Genomic DNA, 25,700 nt, shown 5'->3' with positions numbered 1-25,700 from the left:
GCCTATATCAAACCATCCTTGCATCCCAGGGATAAATGCCACTTGATCATGGTGTAAGATTCTTTTAATTTGCTGTTGAATTTGGTTCATTAGCATTTTGTTCAGAATTTTTACATCTGTGTTCATCAGGGATATTGGCCTGTCCTTGGTACCATGGTAATGCAGGATTTATAAAATGAGTTTAGAAGTGTTTCTTCCCCTTTAATTTTTTGGAAGTGTTTGAGAATGATTGGTATTAATTCTGCTTTAAATTTTGGTAGTATTCATCCTTGAAGCCTTCTGGTCCTGGGCTTTTCTTTGTTGGGAAGTTTTGGACTGTGACTCAATCTCCTTACTTGTTATTAGTCTGTTCAGATTTTCTTTTTCTTCTGATTCTGTCTTGATAGGTTTTATGTCTCCAGGAATTTATCCATTTCTTCTAGCTCTCCAATTTGTTGGCATATGATTGTTAATGGTAGTCTCGTTTGTATTTCTGTGCTATCAGTTATAATGTCTCCTCTTTCATTTGTAATTTTATTTGAGTCTTCTTTTTTTTTTTCTCCTCGGTTAGTCTGCCTAAAGGTTTTTCAATGTGGTATTTTTTTTTTTTTTAAGATTTTACTTTTATTTATTTGACAGAGAGAGAGAGAGAGAGATCACAAGTAGGCAGAGAGGCAGGAGGGGAGGTGGGGAGCAGGTTCCCTGCTGAGCAGAGAGCCCAATGCAGGGCTCGATCCCAGGACCCTGAGATCATGACCTGCATCAAAGGCAGAGGCTTAACCCACTAAGCCACCCAGGCGCCCCCAATGTGGTGTATCTTTAAAAAAAAAAAATCCAACAATTAGTTTAATTAATTTTTTCCCATTGTTTTTCTTTTTTTAAAAGATCTTATTTATCTATTTGACAGAGAGAGAGAAAGAAAGAGAGATCACAAGTAGGCAGAGCAGCAGACAAAGAAAGAGGGGAAAGCAGGCTCCCCGCTGAGCAGAGAGCCCGATGTAGGACTCGATCTCAGGACCCTGAGATCATGACCTGAGCCGAAGGCAGAGACTTAACCTACTGAGCCCCGCAGGTGCCCCATCCCATTGTTTTTCTATTGTTTTCTATGCTCTATTCATTTAATTTTGGCCTAATCTTTATTATTTCCTTCCTCCTGTATTTTTGTTCTTAGTTTGTTCTTTGTTTTCTAATTCCTTGAGGTATAAATTTATGTTGTTTATTCAAGATCTTTCCTTTTTCTTAATGTAGGCATTTATTACTGCAAACTTTCCTCATAAAAGTGCTTTGGCTGCATCCCATAATTATTTCAATTACTTCAAGATTTTCTGAATTTCCCTTGTGATTTTCTTTGAGCCATCTGTTGTTCAGGAGTGTGTTGTTTGATTTCCACATATTTGTGAAATTTCCAATTTTCCTCCTATTACTGATTTCTAGTTTCATGCCATTGTAGTCAAAAAAAGATACTTGATATGATTTTGATCTTCTTTAATTTATGTAAGACTTGTTTAATTTATGTAAGCCTGGGTGACTCAGTCAGTTAAGCATCTGCCTTCAGTTCAGATCATGATTCCAGGGTCCTGGGATCAAAATCGGCATCATCGGGCTCCCTGCTCAGTAGGAAGCCTGCTTCCTCCTTTCCCTTTGCCTGCTGCTCCACCTGCTTGTGCTTTCTTTCTGTCAAATAAATAAATAAAATCTTAAAAAAAAAAAGACTGGTTTTGTGACCTAAAATATGATCTATCCTAGAGAGTATTCTATGGGCACTTAAGAGGAATTTGTATTCTGCTACTGTTGGATAGAAAGTTCTACATGTCTGTTAGGTTTCTAGTTGGACAGGGCTTCTGCTTCTGCTCTAAGGTCAGGGGGTGGGGGGGAAACACTGGCTGGGCTTGGCAGTCAGATGGGCCTACTAGCTGGGCTCTACATTTAAGCAGGGCTGCTGGGCTACGCTACATGATCAAACAGAGCCACTAACTGCACTGGGCAATGACCTCTGGTCGGCTGAGGTCTCAGACTGTGTTCCCTGGCCGGCAGTGCTTCTATTTGGACTCCATGATTACGGGCTGTAGGCTGAGCTCTGCAACTGCACCTGATCCAGTGGGATCCCAAGCTATACCTCCTAGACAGATGTTGCTACTGGCTAGCCTCCAAGTTCAGTTGGCTTCATGATCAGACAGGGCCTCAGGCCATGCTCCACAACTAAGCAGGCTGCTGGCTGTGCTGCACTATGGAGGGAGGTTACTGGCCAGGCTCCCTGGTCAGGTGGAGCCAGCAGCTGCTGTGCCTCACGGTGGGTGGGGCTGGTGGCTGTGTTTTGCGATTGTCTGGGCTTCATGGTTAGGTAAGGCCCCAGTCTACGTTCTGTTTTGGGGAGGAATTATTGGCTGGGTTCCCTGCTTGAGCAAGGCTGCAGGCAATGCTCAACAAAGTAAGTGGGTGTAGTGGGCTCCACTTGCTGGGTGGGGCTGTAGGCTGGGTTCTGCAGCTGGAAAGTACTGTAGGGTGGGCTCCAAGGCCGCCTGGGGTCACAATGCAGGCTCCCTAATCTGGCGGGGCCAGAGGTTACAACTTTTATTTTCAATGATCATATTTTCTAGAAGTTCTTTTTGTTTGTTTTCAATTCTGGCGGACTACTTTTGATCATCTCTCATTCCTTAGTCACATTTTCAAAAGGGGTGTGTGTGTGTGTACTCACAATACATATACACAACATACAAATGTCTGTACATACACATACACTTATTTTATCCAATAATTCCCATAATGCCATATTTAGATGTCTGTCTGCATCCGCTTTTTCCTGTTTCTTCTGACTCTATCTCTTATGTGGCTTTTTTCCTTCCTTTGTTTTACAATTTCCGATTACACACTTGTATTCCTTAGAACTTCACCTGTTTGTGGGAAGCCTCGAACACTGAATTTTGCATTTGCTTACACCATGCATCTCAGGCCACCGCCAAACAGGATTATGCTGAGATTACATTATCCACTGTGGTTTTCTTCAAGCTGCTTGGGTAATGGGAATTCTAGCTCTAAATCAACATAAAGGCGGTACTGTGGGGGCAGCTGGCTGGCTCTGTCAGTAGAACATATGACTCTTGATCTCGGGGTTGTGAATTCAAGCCCTGTTGGGCGTAGAGCTTATTTAAAAAATAAACAAATATTATAAATAAATAAAGGCTGAATTGTGGTCCTGAAGTTTCAAGGAATATCTTTTATACCTCTACCCAGAGCCAAGATTTAGACAGGTGAGTTTCCTTAGGCTCTCTTCCTGGAATGGGCTTTTTCCCTAGTTCACCCAAACAGGGGTTTACCTTTTGGGTCCTCAATCTGAACTTCTGCCCCAGGCTTTGTCCCCTCTCCCCTCTGAACAGCCTTTTGTTTCTAGACTTCCAGACTTTAAATTGTAGGAAGAAAAATAAAGATGTTCATTTCTGCTGACTAGTAATATCTCCAAAGGAAGTAATTTGGAGAGGAAAAAATACCAAGATGTTTATTTTTTTCCTCTGTGATGGAAGGAAGAGGATTGAAGAGATTTTTTCTGTACTTGGCAAGCCTGTAGGATCTATGAGAAGTGGTGACATAACTCAACGATTATATAAATACAGATAATTAGAGGAAAAGAAACATGCTTTCCATACGAGAATTCCTGTTAACTCAGCAACAACCCTGAAATAGCATTAAGTATGGTACAATGAGATGTAAGAACCAGGAAGAGGAATGATTTAAAATTTCCACATGTCTCTAACACAGTTCTACCCTGAAATCATCTTTAAAAAATAAATATTGAGTCAAATACATACACACACATATACAAACACACATATAGTGACTACTGGCTCTGCTTTAGCAGGAAAATGCCAAGCTCAGGAAAATTCATGATAGGAAAAGATGGTTTTGTGACTGAGCAGAAGGGCAGATGATGAGTTTCCCCACGGGCAAGAACAGTTTAAAGCATCACTGTAACAAAATGGGAAAGTATAACCCATTATAGGGTGTCCATGGGCTAGGTCACAATCACCCTAGTGCACACCTCTCCCAATTAACTACCGCAACCATGCCCCCAGCTGATGTCCCCATCTCTGCTTTGGCCCGATCCATTCTCCAGTTGCCACCAAGACCATTTAAAGATAGGATATAAATCTTATTCTCTCACCCCATCTGCCTCAAACCCTCCAGCTCCTTATAGTGCTCAAGTCAGACACCAAGGTCCTGGATGTGGCTACAAGGCCGGGCCAGAGGCCCGCCTCCTCCCCAGGCTCCACTTCCCCTCCCTCTCTGTTCCAGCCACCAGGGGCCAGCCTGCAGCCGCTTGGGTGCCGCAGCCCTCACTCCCCTGTGTTCTCACCTCCCTCCACCTAGTGAATTCCATTCATTCTTCAGCTCTTACTTCAAGCACTGCCTTCCGAGGAAGGAGGCCCCGCCCCCAGGCCTCTGTTCTTCACTCTCAGGGAGCCACTGTTTCAGCTTCCTGTGGCTGTGGTGACTAACTACCACAAACTTGGTGGCCTACCCTTTCATAGTTCTGGAGGTCAGAGGTCTAAAATCAGTTTCACTGGACTAAAGTCGAGGTGCAAGCAGGGCTGGTTCCTTCCGGAAGCTCTCAGGAGAATCACTGTCTTGCCATTTTTTCAGCTGCTGGTGGCTGCCTGTGTTTTGTGGCTTGTGGTCCCTTCCTTATCTTCAAAGTGCCTCACCCCCCTCTCTTCCTCCATCATGCTGTGCTCTTCTCTCATGACTCTGCCCCTCCTGCCTCCCTCTTACAGACACTTGGGGGTTACATCGGGTCTCCTTGGTAACCCACGGTAAGTACCTATCCTAACATCCTTAATCACATCTGCAAAGTCCCTTTTTGCCAGATAAGGTAACATATTCACAGGGACTAGGACATGGTGATATTTGGGGACTATTATGCAGCCTACCACAACCATGTGCCTTTCCTTCAAAGCAATGATCACCATTAGTAGTAATACAGCTCACACTCCCTCAAGTCATTATTTGATGAATGCTCATCCACTCCCTAGACTACAAGCTCCACAGGATAGGATCTCCTCTACAAAGATAAGAACAGAGTCTGTTCTTAATTTCTGGATGCTCAGCACCTAGGCCAGCACTCAAGATATATTTACTGCATGACAAGACAGATTATAAGCCAACTGCTAAAAACAATAATGCATGTAAAGTGGCAATATGCTACAAGGAAATTTTTCCTCTTAACTTTCATGACTGTTTTCACTTTGTTTTGTGCAATAAATAAAAGTGAAGATGGAAAAAACTGTGCTATGGAATAGGCTTCCCAAGAACTTCAACCCCCAAAGAAGTCTGTTAGTTGACTACTTACTTTGTATCCAGAAGTTGAAGCTGGTGGTTACTGTCTCTGTGGGACATCTTCAGTTTGGTGCTTTGCTCTGATATCGACAAGTCCACTCTGTTCAAAAGCTGAGAAATCTGGGAAAGAAGCTTTGCTTGTAATATCACATCTAATCTTTTCAGAGGTAACCTCAGATAGCATTTAATAAGCTACATTCTAGTCCATGACATTAAGGTTCAATATAATTTACTCAATTAATTTAGAAGCTCACCTTGTCTTTCCACTTCCATTTTCTATCATGCACACTCATCAAAAATCAGGACCAGGAGCACTGCCAAAATATTCATTAGGCTCTCAGTACTTAACTTTATAGTTCTCTGATAAGCAAGCCTACTTCCTCCCCGGGACCACTATGCCCATCTGCTGACAAAAAAATACAGTGTTTTGTTTTGTTTTGTTACCCTGGAATTTCTACCACAAACGTGGCTGCTAGTCATAGAGAACGGAACTCTTGTCACTTACAAACACCATCAAGGTCCCAGATTTACAGAGTGCCTGGGTAGCTCAGTCGGTTAAGCATCTGCCTTCAGCTCAGGTCATGATCCTAGGGTCCTGGGAGGGGGCCCTGCATTGGGCTCCCTGCTCAGCAGGGAGTGTGCTTCTCCCTCTCCCTCTGCCTGCTGCTCTGCCTACTTGTGCTCTCTATCTCTGTCAAATAAATAAATAAAATCTTAAAAAAAAAAAAAAGTCCAGATTTACCTCCATATCAATTCAAGTCTCCAGAAGATTTTGTAAATTATATCCCTCCAACTCCTGTTTTTCATGACTTACCTCTTTCCCTTGTCTTTCTACTAAAATTTAATATAAAACTAGTCCTATATGACATGCATTTAGTTGCTGCAAAAGTTATGATGTTCTATGTTCCTTACTTAGAAATTCATGGAACAAGTATTTATTGGACCTAGAACAAAGGAAAAGTATGCCTCTTTTTATAGATTTCTATATGGATTTTACTTGGCATGGCTACTGGGAAGCTTAGTATTTCCTAAGCATTTATTTCTTAATGTGATAATTCTGTCCTCACTCATTCTGTGAAAAAAAATTGTTGGACTTGTTGTTTTGTTGTAGGTTGTTTTTTTTTTTCATAGATTTATAAAATCTGTGTTTTTCACATAAGTAGATTTAGAGCTTCCTTGGATACATTTTGGACACAACCACTTTGAATCCAATAAGTTGACCAGATGCCTCATTTCACTGGAATGGTCTCTTTAACCATGAGGCAAGTCCTAGAAAATAGGCCCCTTCACGGCAAAGGGAAACTTTTAAGTGGCCAAAAAACAAACTGAAAAGCCAACAGTTTTGCTTAATGAAGTTGATCTGTGGATTTCAAGGTGGAATAGTCTAAGATTCATCAGCCAGCCTACCTTCTAGCTTTGTCTGAATCCTTTCCCACGAAGGACTGTGGTGAGGTAGCACACAGCATGAGTAACTACTTCCTGAACCCAAACTTGGGACATGTGGCATATAAAAGAAAGCCCAATCACTTACCTATGTAAGAACTGGTTTTGGAGCTATAATTTGGAATTTCTGGAATATGCTCATTGTTTTAGGAATGGGGGGAAAGAATCTTTACAAGTAGGACCTTACCAAAACCTCTTGGTGCTTTGCTTGCCATACCCATGAAGGGCCACTGTAGTGAGAGAGAGGGAGGAAGAAGTAAGGAAAAACACGCACATTCCGGGCACCCTGGCTGGTTTCTCAACACCATGTTATTCTCAGCTAAGAACAAATTACCTATTTTTAAAAGGCTACCTGGAATCGGCCATACCTGTCCCTCTGCATCTTTGATTTTTGTTTCCAAGATAAGTTTGGCAGCTTGCTGTTCTTTGTTCAAGTGCTGGAGCCCCTCGTAAGTTGTTTTGTGCTCTGCAGAGAGTCTGGCTATGCTGGCGTCACATCTGTCCAGACAAACAACAAAGCTAACTCTTATTAAAGTTTAAAAACAAGCACTGAAGCTTCTTGACACACTGGAAAATGCACGACCCCACTCCAAGAAACTGTACTATGACTCATCCTTTTCCATAGACGTTCACAGGAATATAGAGAGCTGCCCTCATTATGGCTTTTAAGTTAAACCACAGGGATGTTGCTTAATAAGAGTAGGGATGAAGCCATCCAAGCAGCAAAGGCTTTTACAACACCCACGAGTATGAAAGTGTACGTGCAATGAGAGCCCGATGACGAAAGGCTAATATAACGTGCCAGATATGGCCCGTCCCTCTTTGGTGCCATCCCCCTCCTTTCAAGTGCTTTGGGTGTTCTTTGGATCTCAGAGGCAACTTCTACCACATCTGAAAGTATTGCTGCTAACCTCTACCACCTTGCCCGTGTGGCTGTCTGCTCTGAGTGGCACCAGAGCACGAGAAGCCTGTGCGGCAGGTCCCAGCTGCAGTGGAGCTGCTCTGCTCCTTGGGCCTGACAACCTGGTAGTTTCGATGGTGCTCAGAGTATCTGCAGCAGGGAAGCTCTGTTGGTGACCTCTGTCAAACCCTACTAGGAGAGTCAACAGGATAGCCCCCTGGGAATATGCGGCAAAGTCATGCCCCGTTCCAACCCACCCAGCCTGCTCACGAAGTAGCTGGTGGCTTGCTGCTGGGCTCTGGTAGAAACTACATGCCAAGGCATAGACATTAAGTGACCATGCAATCTAGTCAGTCCATCACGGGCACCCAGCTATAAAGGGAGGCATATGAACAGCACGCCATCTTCAAAGGGAGGTATACCGAGACATCAGGCTTCAACAGGTCCCAAAGACATAAGTAAATTGCATGAGCCCAGACTCCTGTGGCATATACTCTTGCTACTGCCAGCCTTCCGCCAACTCACACATATGGCCTCTTGAGGAGTTTCTGAGCACTGGGTAGACCAAAGAAGGAAAACGCAGGCCTAGTTGATGGAAGGTGCCAATAGCTGACACCTTCCAGAAGAAGACTGCTGACACCTCAAAGCCCACTCAGGAGTGGCCCTCAAGGGTATCAAGGAAGGGAAACCCTCACAGTTGGCAGAAGTTCAAACAATGTACCTGAGGATTTATTTTGCCTAGAATAAAACATAGCCAGATATTCACAAGCATTAGCTAATGGTGAGAGCCGTAGAAGACAGACACTGGTGACAAAGGAAAAGGGTTCTATAAATGGATTGCTCAGAACTGACAGAGCATTTCTGCTTCTTGTGAATGGTCTCTGTATCAAAGGGGCAGATGTCCACAAACTGTACTTCCAAACAACCTTGCCAGCCGGGTTCTGATTCAGATCCGGCCAGTGAGAGGCACTTGTGCCCCTCCCCGCCAGCAGGCACTGGGGGGACACGTGCTAAACTGCCCATGTGAGGTTTACGGTCACCTCCAGGCACACAACTACAAATCACTTACTTCCATGTTACACACAGCTAATATTATCAATGGCTCCTTGCTGTGATTCTTATACATGCTACTTTCCTGGGAGCCAATAGCTGTTTCCTTCCTGTTGCTTCCCCAAATTTGCCAATGGTTTTATAAACTCTAATTTCCTGGATTAAACCCCTTCCTGCTAAAATACTTAGAATGAACAAGATGGGACCAGGAAGGGAGACAAACCATAAGAGACTCTTATTCTTAGGAAACAAACTGAGGGTTGCTGGGGGGTGGGGAGGAGGGATAGGGTGTCTGGGTTATGGACATTGGGGAGGGTATGTGCTATGGTGAGTGCTGTGAAGTGTGTAAACCTGGCGATTCACAGACCTGTACCCCGAAGCAAATAATACATTATATGTTAATAAAATAAATAAATAAATAAAAATAAAATAAAATACTTAGAATGGTTTCTGTTTTCTTGACCAAACCTTGATGCATATATATAGTCATTAAAATTTCAAAAGGAAGAAAACAAAATATTAACCAACCTTCTCTGGATGTGTGATTTTAAAAAAACATATTCATTCTTTTCTAAATTGTACTTTTCTGCAGTAAGTATATATAATTTTATGATCAGAAAAACAATTATACAAAGAAAATATTTCTTTTTTTTTTAAATTTTATTTATTTATCAGAGAGAGAGGGGAAGAGAGCGAGCACAGGCAGACAGAATGGCAGGCAGAGGCAGAGGGAGAAGCAGGCTCCCTGCTGAGCAAGGAGCCCGATGTGGGACTCGATCCCAGGACGCTGGGATCATGACCTGAGCCGAAGGCAGCTGCCTAACCAACTGAGCCTCCCAGGCATCTCCAAAGAAAATATTTCAATCAACAGCCATGTACAAAGAATGCATTACAATTACACAGAACAGGGACACCTAGGTGGCTCAGTTGGTTAAGCGGCTGCCTTCGGCTTGGGTCATGATCCCATCGTCCTGGGATCGAGTCCCACATTGTGCTCCTTGCTCGGCAGGGAGCCTGCTTCTCCCTCTGCCTCTGCCTACCACTCTGTCTGCTTGTGCTCATTCTCGCTCTTCTCTCTCTCTGACAAATAAATAAATAAAATCTTTAAAAAAAAAAAAAACAATTACACGGAACATGCACTATCCTACCATCTTTCCCTGGGCTCCTCATGAAGCAAAAATGAGGCTGGGGCAGAGGAACCCAGAGCTAGAGAAATGTGGGTAGAGTCACTGTCATGAAAATGAGGTCAGGTTCAGGGCAATACACAGGAGAAGTTGAGAGGCTGGAGTTGGAACCCCAATCCATAATTCATTCCTTCAGTCAATAAGTATTTGTAGAATGACTACTATTTGTCACATGCTAATTATACAAAATGAGGACATGGTGCAAATTTTTTTTTCTTCAGTACACATACCACACAACCTAGAAACAATTTTTTTTTAAGATTTTATTTATTTATTTGACAGACGGAGATCTCAAGTAGGGAGAGAGACAGGCAGAGAGAGAGAGAAAGGAGGAAGCAGGCTCCTCGATGAGCAGAAAGCCTGAAGCGGGGCTCGATCCCAAGACCCTGGGATCATGGCCTGAGCTGAAGGCAGAGGCTTTAACCCACTGAGCCACCCAGGTGCCCCACACAACCCAGAAATTTTAAAAAAAAAGATTCTCATGCCACTACCATGATAATGTTACTCAACTTATGTGTGTATTTTTCTATTATTGATGGAGATCTTATCTGACATTCTGTTCTTGTTCATTATACTGCAACTCAGACATAGAACTCAGAAGACCAGGAACTTGCTGAACAAGTTACTATAAATACACAGACTGAAGAACAAGCCTGTGACCACTCACAGTCAGTAAATCAGCAGTCTGAGATCTTCCTAAAAGCCCTGGGAATGTATTCTTTAAGATGTATATCTGCACTGGGGCCTCAGTGAGGTTTATAAACTGTTCCCTATATAACTTAGATACTGAAAAGGATCCTACTCACTAAATCATATAAAGTATTTGCAGTCAACTATCAAAACTAGCATATTAATTGATAAAGGTTAAAGTATATATCCCTCTAGAAGTTTGAAAAATAAAATGTCGATCTACAGCTTATAAGCCTCAATAAAGATTAGAGGGCATGCTAGTACTTGGCTGGGCTTTCTAATAAACTGTAAGATTAACCAATTTACTAATCATTTTGTACTGAAATGTTGCAAATCAAAACTACTACCTGCTCTGTCAGTGAAACATGGTGGACTGAACACATGCCCTCATTTTGCCTCCCTCCTGAAAACCCATCAAGATGACTCCAGATGAATAAAAAAGGTATAAACCCAAAAGGACAAAAAAGAATGGGAGGGGAAAAAAAGTCTGGGAGAAAGCAGAAAACAGACAGATGGTGCAGAAGATGGAGCAAAGCGTATGTTTTGCTACAGCTGGTGCTAGAAGCTTAAAGGGCTCCAGACCTGAAAATGAGTAGATGTAAGAAGAAGTTTTAGTTTCCAGAGGGCACGCGGGGTAAGAACAGGCTCCCCTTGTGACAGAACACAGGAACCAGGGTAACCAAAACCAGAGACTTGAGTGGGGCTCCACCAGCCACGCAAAGCTCAAAAAACCCAAATATACAAAGAAACAAAACAAACAAAAAAACTGGATCAAATGAGTTGAAAAGAAATATGTTTAAGACACTGAAAAAAAAAATCAAATAATAATATCTATCAAGAGAACTCTAAACTATTAAACAAAAGTAGGCAGAAAGGGAAGAAAAACAAGTGGATAAGAGAAAAATGAGAGAGCCTAGAAGTAAACCACAGCGTCTTCAGACCTGACGAACTCTGACTGGACATGACTGAAGGGAGAGTCAGTGAGTCAGGACACAGTAGCAAGGAGTTCACTCAGAAGGCAGCAAAGGCAGAGAGTCAAAACATGGGAAAATTGCTAAGAGACAAGGAGGACAAATAAAAAGATGTTAACATAAGTGACAGAGGAGTTGAGAAGTCCCTAAAGATGGAAATAGAGAGAATGACCTAAGGGGTGAGTGCTGACAGTTTTCTAAAACTGAAGAAAAACATGAGTTTTCAAGTGTTCAGTGAATACAAAGTGGCATAAATAAAGTAAATAGGGCATATGAAATTCTAATAACCCATTACAGAGAAAACCTTAAAAGCCACCAGATTCTGAAGACAGGTAACCTACCAAGGACCTACTGTAAGACTGATAGATAGTCCACAGTACGTATCATAAGACAGCAGATATGGGGCATCTGGGTGGCTCAATGTTTTAAGCCTCTACCTTCAGCTCAGGTCATAGTTTCAAGGTCCTGGGATCAAGCCCCACATCGGGCTCTCTGCTCAGTGGGGAGCTTGCTTCCCCCTCTCTCTCTGCCTGCCGCTCTGCCTGCTTGTGATCTCTCTCTCTGTCAAATAAATAAATAAAATCTTAAAAAAAAAAAAAAGACGACAGTAAATACCATAATGGCAAATGCAAAATAAATGCAAATGAAAAATAAAGACAGAGACACTTTTAGACTTGCAAAGATTAAGAAATGCATTGCCCACAACCCCTAACCTGAAAGAGTCACTAAATCATTTCTTTCATTAGAAAGAAAAGAGAGAGTATCCAGGAATGCCTGGCTTGGTAAAGTGTGTGACTTTTGATCTTTGGATTGTAAATCTAAACCCCCACATTGGGTATAGAGATTAAAAACAAAATCTTTAAAAAAAAAAAAAAAGCATCCAGAGAAGGGAGTGGGATGCACAAAACAATGGTGAACAAACTGAGATTACTGGTAAATTTAATATACTGCATATGCCGAAGAAAGTAAGCTACCAGAACAATTATTCCAACCTTAAAAGTCTTTTCTTGGTACTGACTCACATTTACCTGAAGTTGAACAACTTGTTTAACTCATTTTGTTAAAATGCCATAATCCTTTTTGGAAGTAACAGAAAAAAATTAATGGGACAAATTTTTTTTGTAAATATTGACTTAAATACTTAAAATATTTTAAAATATGTTAAACAATCTGAAAAAACTGCATTTATATCTTTTCAGTATTCATAGTACAATATAGACAATTAAGCAATAATTATGCCTTGTTCTTCTGTTTTGGAAATCTTTTTGAATGTGAATGCCCAATATTAGAGAAAGTTTGTAGAATCAAGGTATATCACACAGTACTGGCAGAAAAATCAATTTTATAAGCTTTCCAAAACAGAAATATATTTCCCTGTGCCTTTCGATTTGGTGTTCAGTGAATACAAAGTGGGATAAGTAAAAAGATTTTAGATATTAACCCCAAAGAAACAAAACTGAGGGGATAAAAAGGCAAACTAAGTATAAATTCCTGTATAAATTCCTATGGTTTAACTTGCTACTATTTTAGAATATAAACTAAAAGTCCTTGAAAATGTCCCAAAAGAAAAAAAAATGCCCCCAAAGTGTTGCTTCCTATCCTCTAACTTCCAGCATCATCTCACACATCTCTGTCCCTTTTCCCCCCTTCATCCACATACACCGATTATATTCCAGGGCTTTGAACTTATCTCACTCCTTCCCACTTCAAGGTCTTGACCCATGCTGTTCTCTGTCTAGAATGTTCATCCCTGACCTCTTCACTTGGTTAGTTACTGTTCATCCCTCAGAGCTAAACGCACAAGTCACTTCCTTAAGGAAGCCTTCCCAGAGCCCCCAGAGATCAGGCACACACCAATTACACACTTTGGGAAGGCCCCACTTACATCTTTCGCTGAACTTCTTGTAATTAAAACTTTTTATGATAGTTATTATTTTGGAACTCCAACTTTTGTTTCATAATATAGTCTCATTATTGGTCCATGCCTGGCTCACTTTATTCAGTTAATTATTTTTAATAACTGCACCCAGGAAAGTAAGCATTTTGAATCTTGTGTCATCATTCCCTTGTTTTCCTATTAAGAAAATTAACTACAAGCCATGAAACAGATTTTGAACCATAGAGGTTACCAGAAGGGAGGTGGGGGAAGGGTGTGAAATAGGTGATGGGGATGACAGAGGGTCCTTGTGATGAGCACCAGGTGATGTATGGAATTGCTGAATCACTGTATTGTACACCTGAGACTAACATAACACTGTGTGTTAACTACTGAAATTTAACTGGAATTAAAATTAAGTGGAATTTTTTAAAAAGACAATTAATTATATACACATACTTAAGTACATATATATGTCAATCGTATATTAATATATCTTCCCACCTTAAGTACACATTGACAGATTGAAAGAGAAGAATATCTGACTTGGACAGATGCAAAAAACACTTGAGAAAACCCAATACAAATTCATAGATTCTTAATGAATTAGGCATGTAGAAAAACTTAATCTGATAAATCTATGTTTAAGGAAAAAGAAAAAGAAAATACTAGAGCAAGGGCACCTGGCTGGCTCAGTCAGTCGAGTGAGCAACTCTTGGTTTCAGCTTGATTCCTGATATCAGGGCCCTGGGATCCAGCCCCAGGTCAGGCTCCACACTCAGTGTGGAGCATTATTAAGCCTAAGCATGGAGCCTGCATGGGATTCCCTCTCTCCCTCTCCCTCTGCCCCTCCCAACTGCTTGTGCATTCTCTCTCTCTTTAAAATAAATAAGTAAACTTTAAAACTGAAAAGGACAAAAAACTAGAGCAATTACCATTCCAAATGGAGAAACATAGAAGAATTCCATTAAAGTAAAAACCAAGAGAAAGATGCCCCCAATCACAACTTAACACTGTGTTGGAGGGTTTAGCCATTGCAAAATGACAGGAAAAAGAAACGAAGGATACAAGGATAAAAAAACAAAAAATAAAATTGTCATTATTTATAGATGACATTTCTATAGAAAACTCCAAATAACTAAAAATAAATTATTCAAATCATAAGTAAAATTAAATCATTGTTTTACAGTAAGTTTGATGTCTGCCTCCCCTACTAGACAGAATATAAACTGCAAGCAAGAGGGACAATATCTGCCCTTTTCATCACAAAAACCCTAGTGCCCAGTACATTGCTTTGCATGTAGGAGAGGCTCAATAAATATTACTGAATGAATGAACATAAAGATATTTACTATAAACCACAAACTGTGCAAGATCCTTGATACATACTACTTCATTTCATCTTCACAAATCATCTCCATTTCACAAATGATGATTAAAAACAATACCTAATATAGTTCTTTTTTTTTTTTTTTGATTTCTTAATTTTTTATCATGTATTATTTAAATCTTATTTGGGGTTATCCGAGGTTTAAACATACCACGAAATAAAAAAAGATATTATAGAAAGGCTTTATTTTCCAATCCAGAAACAGCTTTCTGGTTAGAAACTGTCAGGTATTGCTACATCAGACCAGTTTTATTATCTCTGCAAAGCTGTTCGAGGGACAGACTAAGTTTGAAAAGTTATTTAGAAAGGCCTTGAAATTATCCCGATGCTCATGGCTCACTAATTTTCACGAGCTATAGCTTGGCTTCAATACTATTTCTCACTTGGAAACACAAATACTACAACACAAATTTCTATTAACACCAAGCAGTAGTTACATAGATTAAATTATGGTACCCCCATGTAGCACAACACGCCATATCCAAGGAAGCAGTATGTTAGATCTATGTGTATACTGGAAGAAAGCCCACAATATATTGCTATATAGGAGCACAGAAGTTGCATCATCATCATAATATATCACTTTGTAAAATTAAAATCACACTGTTAAGTAATTGTTATGCGCAAATCATACTACTATGATGATAAGTTATTATCTTGTAACTATGTATGAGAAAAGTCTGAAAGGACAGACAGCAAGCTGCTAACATTAGTGACCTGTAAGGAGTACAACAGAGAAAAGGGCTAGTGAGCTTTCATGTTTATGTTATAGATTTCATAGTGTTTCTGACTGTTTATTACCAGCACATTTCACTTTTTTTTTTAAGATTTTATTTATTTATTTGACAGACAGAGATCACAAGTAGGCAGAGAGGCAGGCAGAGAGAGAGGGGGAAGCAGGCTCCCTGTTGAGCAGAGAGCCTGATGCGGGGCTCGATCCTAGGACCCTGGGCTCATGACCTGATCTGAAGGCAGAGGCTTAACCCACTGAGCCACCCAGGCGCCCTGTCGCTTCTATACTTTTATAAGTAAGGGGACAAAACCGATCGTGGGGGAGTATGCAGGGTATGATACCAAAGCCTGCCAGCAGAAAACACGCACAATGGAATCAACTCTGGTTTTCTTAGGTTAAAAACAAAGTTATCCTTGCTCTCAAATATTTCAGGAAAAAAAACTTACATATGAAAGAATAATAGAGTAAATGAAACAAAATGTTAACACTTGTGAATCTTGCAAATTTTCTGTAGGTTTCAAATTATTTCAAAATAAATAAATAGATAAATACTACAAAAGGGGGAAACTATATAGTTATCTTGGCTAATATTGAATTAAAAGCATAATTTCTGTCTTTTCCCAAAAAACACTCATAAAAAACAGCCTCAGGGTTCTAAATATAACTGTGTGCATGCCTCAGCAGCTTTTGTTAAACAAGAATTCACAATGAAACTGACGAGTTGCCCTTGCCCTATTTTATCCCAAGTTTATATTATAGATGAGCCAATAATGTTTTCATTACAAAATTTCCCTTTTCAGGTCTTTAGATGTAGCTGTCTCCCAGGTGCAGTTCTCAATTGTGGCCATTGTGTGGCAGAGTAACTTTTCATCTGGTAATCAGATCAATGATGGGGACATGGTCAGAAGCCCAAGAGTCCTAGAGGTCTAGCAACAGACTGACCAGGCAACGTGCTTAAGCAGAATGTTTCTTATAGTTTGTGACATGGTGGCATAGTGCACCAAAGGCAGTGACATTTAAAACATTAAGTTGTTCACATTCCATATTATAATTACCTATATATATAATAATTCCTATATATATACACAGCTAAGCCCTTAAAGGCAGGCAATAATTTAATTGAATCAGAGCATAGAGCAATTTCTATCACAGGGCATTGTCAAAAACAGTAGAGAGGCACCTGGGTGGCACAGTCGGTTAAGTGTCCGACTCTTGGTTTCAGCTCAGGTCATGATCAGGGTTGTGAGACCGAGTCCTGAATCAGGCTCTACACTCAGCGTAGAGTCTGCTTAAGAGTCTCTCTCCCTCTACCTGTGCCCCTTCTGCTCGTTCTCTCTCCCCCACCTCAGTAAGAAGATATGAGCGCGCCAAATCCTAACCACTAGACCACCAGGGAAGATCTTCAGTAAGAAGATAAATAAGAAAATCTTTAAACACAAACAAACAGTAGAACAATTTACCAGCAATTAATGGAGCCTAAGATCTAGTGTGATATCTGCAGAGGCCACCAGCTTAATAAAAGATCAGGGGAGAAAAAATAAATAAATAAATAAATAATCGATCGATCAGGGAAAGAGTCAAAGAGAGTCTTGCTAAAACCACTGTCCTCACAAGGTGACTGAGCACCAGACCCTTCATATTCCAGGGGAAACAGACATCACTAGAATAACCCAGCCAAGTCACTAAACAAATCAACAACAACAAAAGCAAATGGGGGTAAGGGCTGTCAGTATTCAGGATTGCTGTGCCAGAATACCTAAAAAGCCCAGTCTTCAATAAAAAATTATGAGACACACAAAAACACCAGAAAATGTGAACTAAACACAGAATAAAAGCAGGAAAAGAAACTGCCAGGTGAGAGGAAACAGGTGTCAGATTTAATAGACACAGACTTCAAGGCAGCCATAATAAATGCAGGATGATCAAAGAAATAGAGAAAACATGCTTTAAGAAGTAAAGGGAGCTATAATGATAATGTCTCATCAAATAGAGAGTATCAACAAAGAGACAGAAGTAATTTTTTTAAAGGACCAAATGGACCCAATCAAGAAAGTGAAAAGAAAGCCCTCGGAAAGGGGTAAAACTTCTTCAGCTCAGATATCTGGTAAGGGAACCGAATCTAGAATAAAGAACTCCTACTGCTCAATAATAAGAAGACAATTAATCCACTTAAAAATGGGCAAAGGATCTTCCAAAAACAGTTCTCCAAGGAAGACTTGCAAATGACCGATAAACATGCTGAATGATGTTCAGCACCATTAGTCACTAGGGAAATGCAAATCAAAACCACATTCCCACCCATGAGGTTGGCTCTAATCAGAGACAGACAAGTGTTGGTGAGGAAGCGGAGAGATCAGAGCCCCCACATAGGGCTGCTGACACCATAAAATGGTGCAGCCAATTTTGGAAAACAGTCTGACTGTTCTGTTCCTCAAAAAGTTAAATACAGGTGCGCCTGCGTGGCTCAGTAGATGGTCTGCCTTCGGCTCAGGTCATGATACCTGGGTCCTGGGATCGAGCACCATGTCAGTCTCTCTGCTGGGTGGGGAGTCTTCTTCTCCATCCTCCCCACCCCCCAGCTTATGCCCTCTCTCATCTCTTTCTCAAATAAATAAATAAAATCTTTTTTTAAAAAGGTTAAATATAGAGTCACCACATTATACAACAATTACACTCTTAGGTATATATAGCCAAAAGAAATGAAAACATATGGCCACACAGAAACTTGTATATGAATGTTGGTGGCAGCATTATTTATAAGAGCCTAAGATTTTTAATCTGATGATGCCCAATTTATTTTTTCCTGTGCACCTGGACTTGCTTACCTTGAGGGAACTTGGGTATCTGCCTCTGTGTGCAGCCACTTCTCCTCTAAGGCTCTGATGCCAGGAAAACAGACCTTGTATGGGAAAGTGTAAGTGGCCACTGAGCACTAGAAAAAATGATTCCACAGGCCAAGTAACAGACCAGCTGCTCCAGTGGGAATGTGAATGCTGAACTCCCTTAGCTCCACTTCAGGAGGGAACGGGAAACCCTCTGAGAAAGTCCTGTTCAGAGGGTTCCACTCTTAGTGGGGTAAGGGTGTCTCTCCCCTCCACACAGAAGCATGGGGGAAGCTGCAGGTCCTGCTTCCTATCATGGTGTGGCATCACCCATGGATCCACAAACACTGGAAAATAAAACCTGAAACAAGATAGCAGACTAGTAATTGAAGACGACCACTTAAAAAGTTCATATCCCTGAGGCGTCTGGGTGGGAGAGTCAGTTGAGCATCCGACTCTTGGCTTTGGCTCTGGTCCTGCTCTCAGAATCGTGAGATAAAGCCCTGTGCCGAGCCCTACATGGGGCTCTGCACTTAGCACGGAGTCTGCTTAAGATTCTCTCTCCCTCTCCCTCTTCCCCTCCCCTTGCTCACCCGTGCTTTCTCTCACTTTCTCTCTCTCTCAAATGAATAAATAAATCTTAAAAAGAAAAAGTTTAGGGGCGCCCAGGTGGTTCAGTCAGTTAAGACTTCACCTTTGGCTCAGGTCATGGCCCCAGGGTCCTGGAATCAAGTCCCGCATCGGGCTCCCTGCTTGTAGGGAACATGCCTCTCCCTTTCCCTCTGCCACTGCCCACCCCCCAAACTGCTTGTGCTCTCTCACTCTCTGTCTCAAGTAAATAAACAAAAAAAATCTTAAAAAAAAAAAAAAAAAGTTATACTCTTCCAATTCAATGCAAGAAAGCCAAAACTTCGCCAACAAATTTCTTTCTCAGAGGCTGATTTCAACAAACAGTCTCATTAGCATTCCAGGGGAAAGACTAGTAGAACCACAGAAAAAGGAAAAATAGGGGGTTTTCATAACAAATGTTCATGATTGTTTCAGAGTAAATAAAGTATTTATTACAGAGAAGGAACCTGCTGGGTAGAGAAGTTAGTAAGAAACTGCATAGGAAGAATGTAAAATTCCTGAAAATATTTCAAGGTCATCTCTCGATTTTTTAATTGGAACCAGCTTCATGAGTCTATTTTCATGGCTGCAGCCCTTGTGATAATAAGTGCTCCCGCAGGTTATGTGTTCACGCCACGCCACGCCCTGTGCTAGGCCTCGTCCACATGTTGCTCCACTTAATCTTCATCTGCAGCTAAAGTGCACACACAGGTCCTCAAGAGTTTTCCAGAAATCCCTGCTCTGCTCTGTAGCTCTGAAGCCCTTCTAACTCCTCTTCTGGGAGGTGTTGCAGAACGGGGTTGCTTTTAAGCCAATCTCCACACAAAGGATTCAAGTTTTTCAGTCCTATTACAGAGGTTTTCTAGATTACTGATTCATCCAAACAAATATTAATTATCTACTGTTTTCCAGAGACTGCTCTATGCATACACATTACAAAAATAAAAGATGTGGTACTCGCCCCAAGACGGTAAAGAAAACAGAGAGATTCAATAGAACAAAATGCTAGGGGAGCTCAGGAGAGTGGGCAATCACGGAAGACTTCCTGAAGGAGGTGATATTTGAGCTGAACTTTAAAGGCTGACTAGACATTAGAAAAAAGAGGGGAAAGGTATGCTGAGTGCAAGAACAGCATGTGCAAAGATACACAGATAGGAGAGCATGGTCCAGTCAGGAAATAACAAATAGCAGATCACTGCTGAAAGGTACAGTGCCAGGGGTAAGAGAGATAAGGAGGTCAGTGGGGTTCATCACCAAGGGTTATGCTAAGAAGACTGGAGCTGACTCAAATGAGAATAGAAAACCACACAACTAGGCCTACATCCAATTCACAGTTCTCTGCTATGAGACTGATGTTCACCCACCAGACCCAGACACACAAGCCCCACGTTCAAGGTTCTTCACGTGCTGTCTGCACAAATACCCCCGACACCGCCTCCTCTACTCCATACAGGCTTTGGATCTTATGGGTCCTGATCTTTTTTCCATCCAACCCTTTACAGACCACCTGCATTTTCACCTCAGCCTGATTTGAAATGCTGATTGGCTCCACAGCTCCCGTGTAGACTTGTACTTGATGCTTAACAGCAGCAGAGGGCAGAAGAGGCCCATGAATATTTTCGAGATCCTGCATTTCCAACAAGTTCTCGGGTGACTCCAGGGCTGCTGGTCCACAGAGCACGCTTTCAGTTGTGGAACAGCCTCTTGCATACTATCTGAGGTCAAAGATCTCTTTTTCTAAGTTTCTAATCTGTGGCAGACCAATATTTTCAGAAAATAAAATAAAAATAAATTACAAGGAAAACGAAAATTTTAAGAGACACACAAAATAGAAGTCTCAACTTTGTCTTATTGAAGTCAATAAATATAATATTTCGAAGGCCAAATTACACAGGTCGGCTGCGCTCTCCCATCATTTCCTTCCCCAAACACAACTCCAATTGCAGCAACATAAGAAATCATGGCATGCTCATAATCAGGTGTAAGCTCTACCTGAGATTATACTGGCAAAGGAGGGGCAGTACTAGAAGAATGCGAAGAATTTGCTCCGGGGCTTTGTGAATATATACTTTGTGAAATGGAGGGGACGTAAGACAGCTTTTGACAGACAGAGTCCCACACACCTGACCACCTACCTTGCCACTCTTCCCCGCAGGTCTCCCAAACCCGAGAGCTGACGCATCTCCAAGGTCTTTAAGGCGGAATTCGTTCCGTAGCTGATGTTGTCCCGGGCCCGGATCTGCTCCTGCAGTACCTGAGCGACACAAAAAACCACCAAGAAGGTTGTCTGAGATGTACGTGCTGCCACAAAAGCATTTTCTATTTTTGGCAAAAATAAGACCATTTAACTCCATTCATAAGAGGCTTCTTTTTAACAGCCACGAGATATATGTGTGTACAGAGAACCAGGGGCTGAGAGAGACCTCAGAGCTCTCACACAGACCCAGTCACTTCATCTGCTACTAAAAACCCTGAGACTTGGGGCACCTGGGTGGCTCAGTTGGTTAAGCGTCTACCTTCGGCTCGAGTCATGATCCCAGAGTCCTGGAATTGAGCCCCGCATCAGGCTCCCTGCTGCACCTCCCCCTCCTTCAGCCACTCCTTTTGCTTGTGCTCTCTTGCTCTCTCAAAGAAATAAATAACATCTTTAAAAAAAACAAAAACAAAAAACCTGAGACTTGGATGTCAGGTGACTTGGTGGAGCCCACCACCCCCCAACTCCCCCCTGCTGCTGCAGGATGGGGCAAAGCTCAGTCAGACCCTGGACATTTGCTCTATAGTTCAGAGCTGTTTCTACCACCCCAGGCTGTATTTCAATAGTCATTGCTTTAAGTGAACACTCCCTAATCTACCAAGAAGCAATAAATGAAGAGCAAGCAGAGACAGGGATGGGCAGGGGTTGTCAGACCAAAAGTTCAAATTCAGCTCCTCTTGCTGTGTGGCGATCCTGGGCAAGTGTGCGAAGTTCTAGCTTCCTTTTCCTCATTGGTTCATAGTAATGGTGATTGTACTCTTCAGAGCACGGTGAACGTTACATGAGCTAATGCATAGGAAGCACTTGCAATGCCCAGCGTGCCCCAAAGACAGCAAATGCTTATCTCCTTCTAGTACTTATCTGAGAACAGTACTGGTGCTGCAAAGGCAGAATGGTGTCTCTTAGATAAGCATTAAATGAAAGGAGAGCTGCTTGAAGACCCGGTGGCCCAGCGGAAGCACAGCCTCGTGGGACATCCATGCTGGGAATGCCTCTAAGGAGTGGTGGCAATGCAGATGGGGAGGTCACCCTGTTGTTTACTGAGCATGGACCAGAAAGAGGAGCCTGGTGCTGCCCTGCACAGTGCCATGTGCCAAAGCAAATCCATGCTCTCGGGAGCCCCGTGTGACAGGCCAGGACCGAGGTACAAGCAGCTGCTCTGCTACGAAGTCCCACGGACGGCAAGTGACCAGCCAGCACTGACCCAGCAACCAGGCTTCAGAACCCACACTGCAACACAGGCTGCCTTGCTGCCCGCCCAGAACAGGAAAGAGATTGGGCTGAAGCACGACAGACAGACAGACGGACAGACTGGAGGACCCGAGTCCTAGGTCACAGGAGACCTCACAAAAGCACAGGTTACATCCGACATTTCTTCTATTTCCTTGTTCTTTCATGCATGCCTTCCTTCCTGTCTCCCCTTCTCCACTTTTATTCCGCCCCTCACGCCGCCCTCACCGCCACCACCTTCCTTCCCCTTTGCAAAGAAGCTCTTGATTTCTTGTATCTCTTCCCTTTCAACCATTTAATCATGTTCATCTACTTGATGAATGTCAGCTTCATATTTTTCCATTCTTCTTGCTTCCTTTTGGGTCTACTCGCTCTTCTAGAAATTTCCCAAGATGAGCATTGAGTTCCTTTATTTAGATGATGTCTTCCCTCAGAATGAAGACTTGACTTAGAACAGTATTTGCTGTGTCCTCGGGTTGGGTGTGAAGTGCTTTCCTTCTTTCGGTTTTCAGCTCTGAATTCCTCTTTGATCTGAAGATATTGAGGTATCTAAGGATTGGAGTTGTGTTTTTTCATTGTCAAGCAGTTAAGTCTTTTGGTCATTTTTCTCACTTATTTCTACATTACTGGCTGAGGATCAAAAATATGGTCTGTGATATATTTAATTTTTTAATATATTAGAATTTGCTTTGTGGCACATGTTATTAAATGTTGCACGCAAAAAAACTGAACGTACAAACGGTTCAATATTGTCTGTTAGATTGAGTTTGCTGATTCCACTACTCACTCTCTCTAGATTTTATTTATTTTTGGTAGATCTCTCCATCTGTGAAAGACGGTTTATGAATTCTCCCCTTGTAAAATATTTTCATCAAGTTCTCCTTACATTTTTAACACTTTTCATTTTATGTCTTTAGCTGCCATCTTATTTGGCACATTCAGATTTGTGATCAAAGTGGCCTGACCATTACACGATCACCTTCTCTTCTGATGTAGTGCTGTTTCTTCTCGCCTAATATTAACATTGCAACTATGCTGTGTAAATAATAGGGCAAACACCTGCTTGGTCTAACTGTACGCCGGGCACTATTCTGCACGCTGTAGGTATGTTCACCCATTTAATCCTCACATAGTACCCCCTGAAGCAGGTACCATTATTACCCCCATTTCACAGGAGGTGAAATCTCTAAGATATTAAGTAGCTTGCCCAAAGCCACCGACAGTAAGGATCTGAACTGGGATTTGAACTGGGGACTCTGGCTCCACAGACTGCTGTCAATCATGACACTGCCCTTGGCTTGTGTTTTCCTTCAACATTTCATCTCACTGTATATAGACAATTTATGTTGCTTCTTGTTGCTTCCTCACTCCTTCTCTTTATTTTGACCAGCTTAATCAGGTTACCACTCATCGTCCTCCCTCCCGCTGTGAACTGGGGAATGCTCGTGGCCATTGCTATTCCACGAGTGGCTCCCTCCCCTGCCCCACGTCCATAACCACAGGTGTCCACCCCGGCTCCGCTCCTGCGCCGCCCCCCTCTCCTCCGCCCGAGACTCTCAGCACACCTCACGCCCACCCTCCTTCACCCTCCAACCCAGATGGCCTATTGGGAAGGATTTTACTTTTCTTCCCCAACTCAGCTTTGCTAAAATAACTCGGGACTTCTAGTTGGGTTATAATTAGAATTTTCCTTGTAAAATGTCGCTTCTATTTCCACAGTTTTTTCTCTTTCTTTCAGTGCTTCTGTTACCCAGTCCCAGGCTTCCTTCAATATCCATTTACATGAAATACTACAGGTCTTGTGGATCACTGACGACCTCTGTGCTTCTCCTTTTCATTTTCTCCTACCTTAGGGTCTCTGTGTAGACTCCCTAACACTTTCCTCAGATCAGGCGTTTGGAGGAAGACTGAATTCCTGCCAAGTTGACAACCTTCCTTCTCTCAGCCTGGAGGGTGGGAATCAATTGAAAGGGTATGGAATTCTTGACTTCAAGGCCTTTCCTCCCAGTGAACTTAGAGGCTGACCAGTCTGGTGCTTTCTCCTCTGTACATTTCTCAGCTCCTTATACTCAGAAGCTTGTAAGATTTTGTTCTTCTATTTTGGAGTTCAGTTTTACCAGGATGTAGCTAATTGTGGATTTTTTTTTTTTTTTTAATTTCAATTCTACCTGGAAGTCAGTGAAATCTTCAACCTGTAGTCTCAGATTATTCTCCTACGTAGCTATTGTTTCTTCTCCAGCTGTTTCTTTGTCTCCTTCTGGAACTCCATTATTCACATGCCCTAGATCTGTCCCCCGGTCTTCTATCTTTCCCCTCATGGTTTCTCTCTCTTTGTATTTGACTCTGATGTTCCAGCATCTCTTCTACTGTGCCTTGTGGGCAACTAATTCAATTCATGAAAGTAATCATCCACTGGCTTTGTAAACATTTAAGTTCGAGGGAGAAATTTTATGCTGTACCCAGATCTCCTAAGCGTCCTGTGTTAGTCAGCTGGGGCTACAAGAACAAAATGCTGCAGACTGAGTGGCCTATGCACCACAAAGATCTATTCGAAGTTCTAAGACTGGGAAATCTGGTCTGTTCCGGGGGGATGGGTGGGGAGTCCTTTCCTTGGCTTGCAGATGGCTGTGTGCTTTCCTTCTCACTGTGTCCTCACAGTGGAAAAACAAAGCACATGAGCAAACAAACAAATAAAAAGCAGAAATAGACCCATAAGTAAAGACCAAACTGATGGTTGCCACAGGGGAGGGGTGGGGGATGGGCAAAAGGGGGTGAAGGGGAGCGGGAGGCACAGGCTTCCAGGTACAGAATGAGGATGTCAGGAAAATAAAAAGGCACAGCCTTGGGAATACAGTCAATGACACTGTAATAGCACTGCGTGGGGATAGTGGGTAGCCACACTTGTGGTGCGCACAGCACAACATAGAGACTTGGGCACAGATGTATCTAAGTTGTTTCTGTGCTGCCTTTTCTCAACTATTCTTTTTTAAGTATGCAGACAACTGCACTTACATACATTTCGGATTTTCAAACTCCCTGGTAAAAAGCAGAAATTACCAATGGGAGGCCTTTGTGTCTTCCTTATTGGAAACCAGTTGGAGCCTGTATAGATGAGAGTAACAGTAATACGGAATATTTCACTGAAAGGAATTTGGAACTGCTAGACCTGTTACTTGCTATAGTTTCCAGCTTTTTCTGAATGAAGAAAGCTCTATTAAGAAGAATGCAAACCAGCTACAA

The 25,700-nt window shown here is 42.1% G+C and overlaps 1 protein-coding gene across 1 annotated transcript in view; it reads right to left on the bottom strand.

Moving 5' to 3' along the window:
• FAM81A (family with sequence similarity 81 member A) overlaps window positions 1-25,700 on the bottom strand; it is a 78,820-nt gene that overhangs the window by 14,163 nt on the left and 38,957 nt on the right. The window contains exons 4-6 of the mRNA XM_032342704.1: window positions 21,112-21,230; window positions 7,119-7,248; window positions 5,321-5,427 (exon numbers count right to left, since the gene is read on the bottom strand). Coding sequence (XP_032198595.1) covers window positions 5,321-5,427; window positions 7,119-7,248; window positions 21,112-21,230 — 356 coding nt within the window. The remainder of the gene's footprint in view (window positions 1-5,320; window positions 5,428-7,118; window positions 7,249-21,111; window positions 21,231-25,700) is intronic.

Source organism: Mustela erminea, chromosome 5 (genome assembly GCF_009829155.1).
Source record: "Mustela erminea isolate mMusErm1 chromosome 5, mMusErm1.Pri, whole genome shotgun sequence".
Classification (NCBI taxonomy): Eukaryota; Metazoa; Chordata; class Mammalia; order Carnivora; family Mustelidae; genus Mustela; species Mustela erminea.
This window is presented reverse-complemented; position numbering and strand designations above follow the sequence as displayed.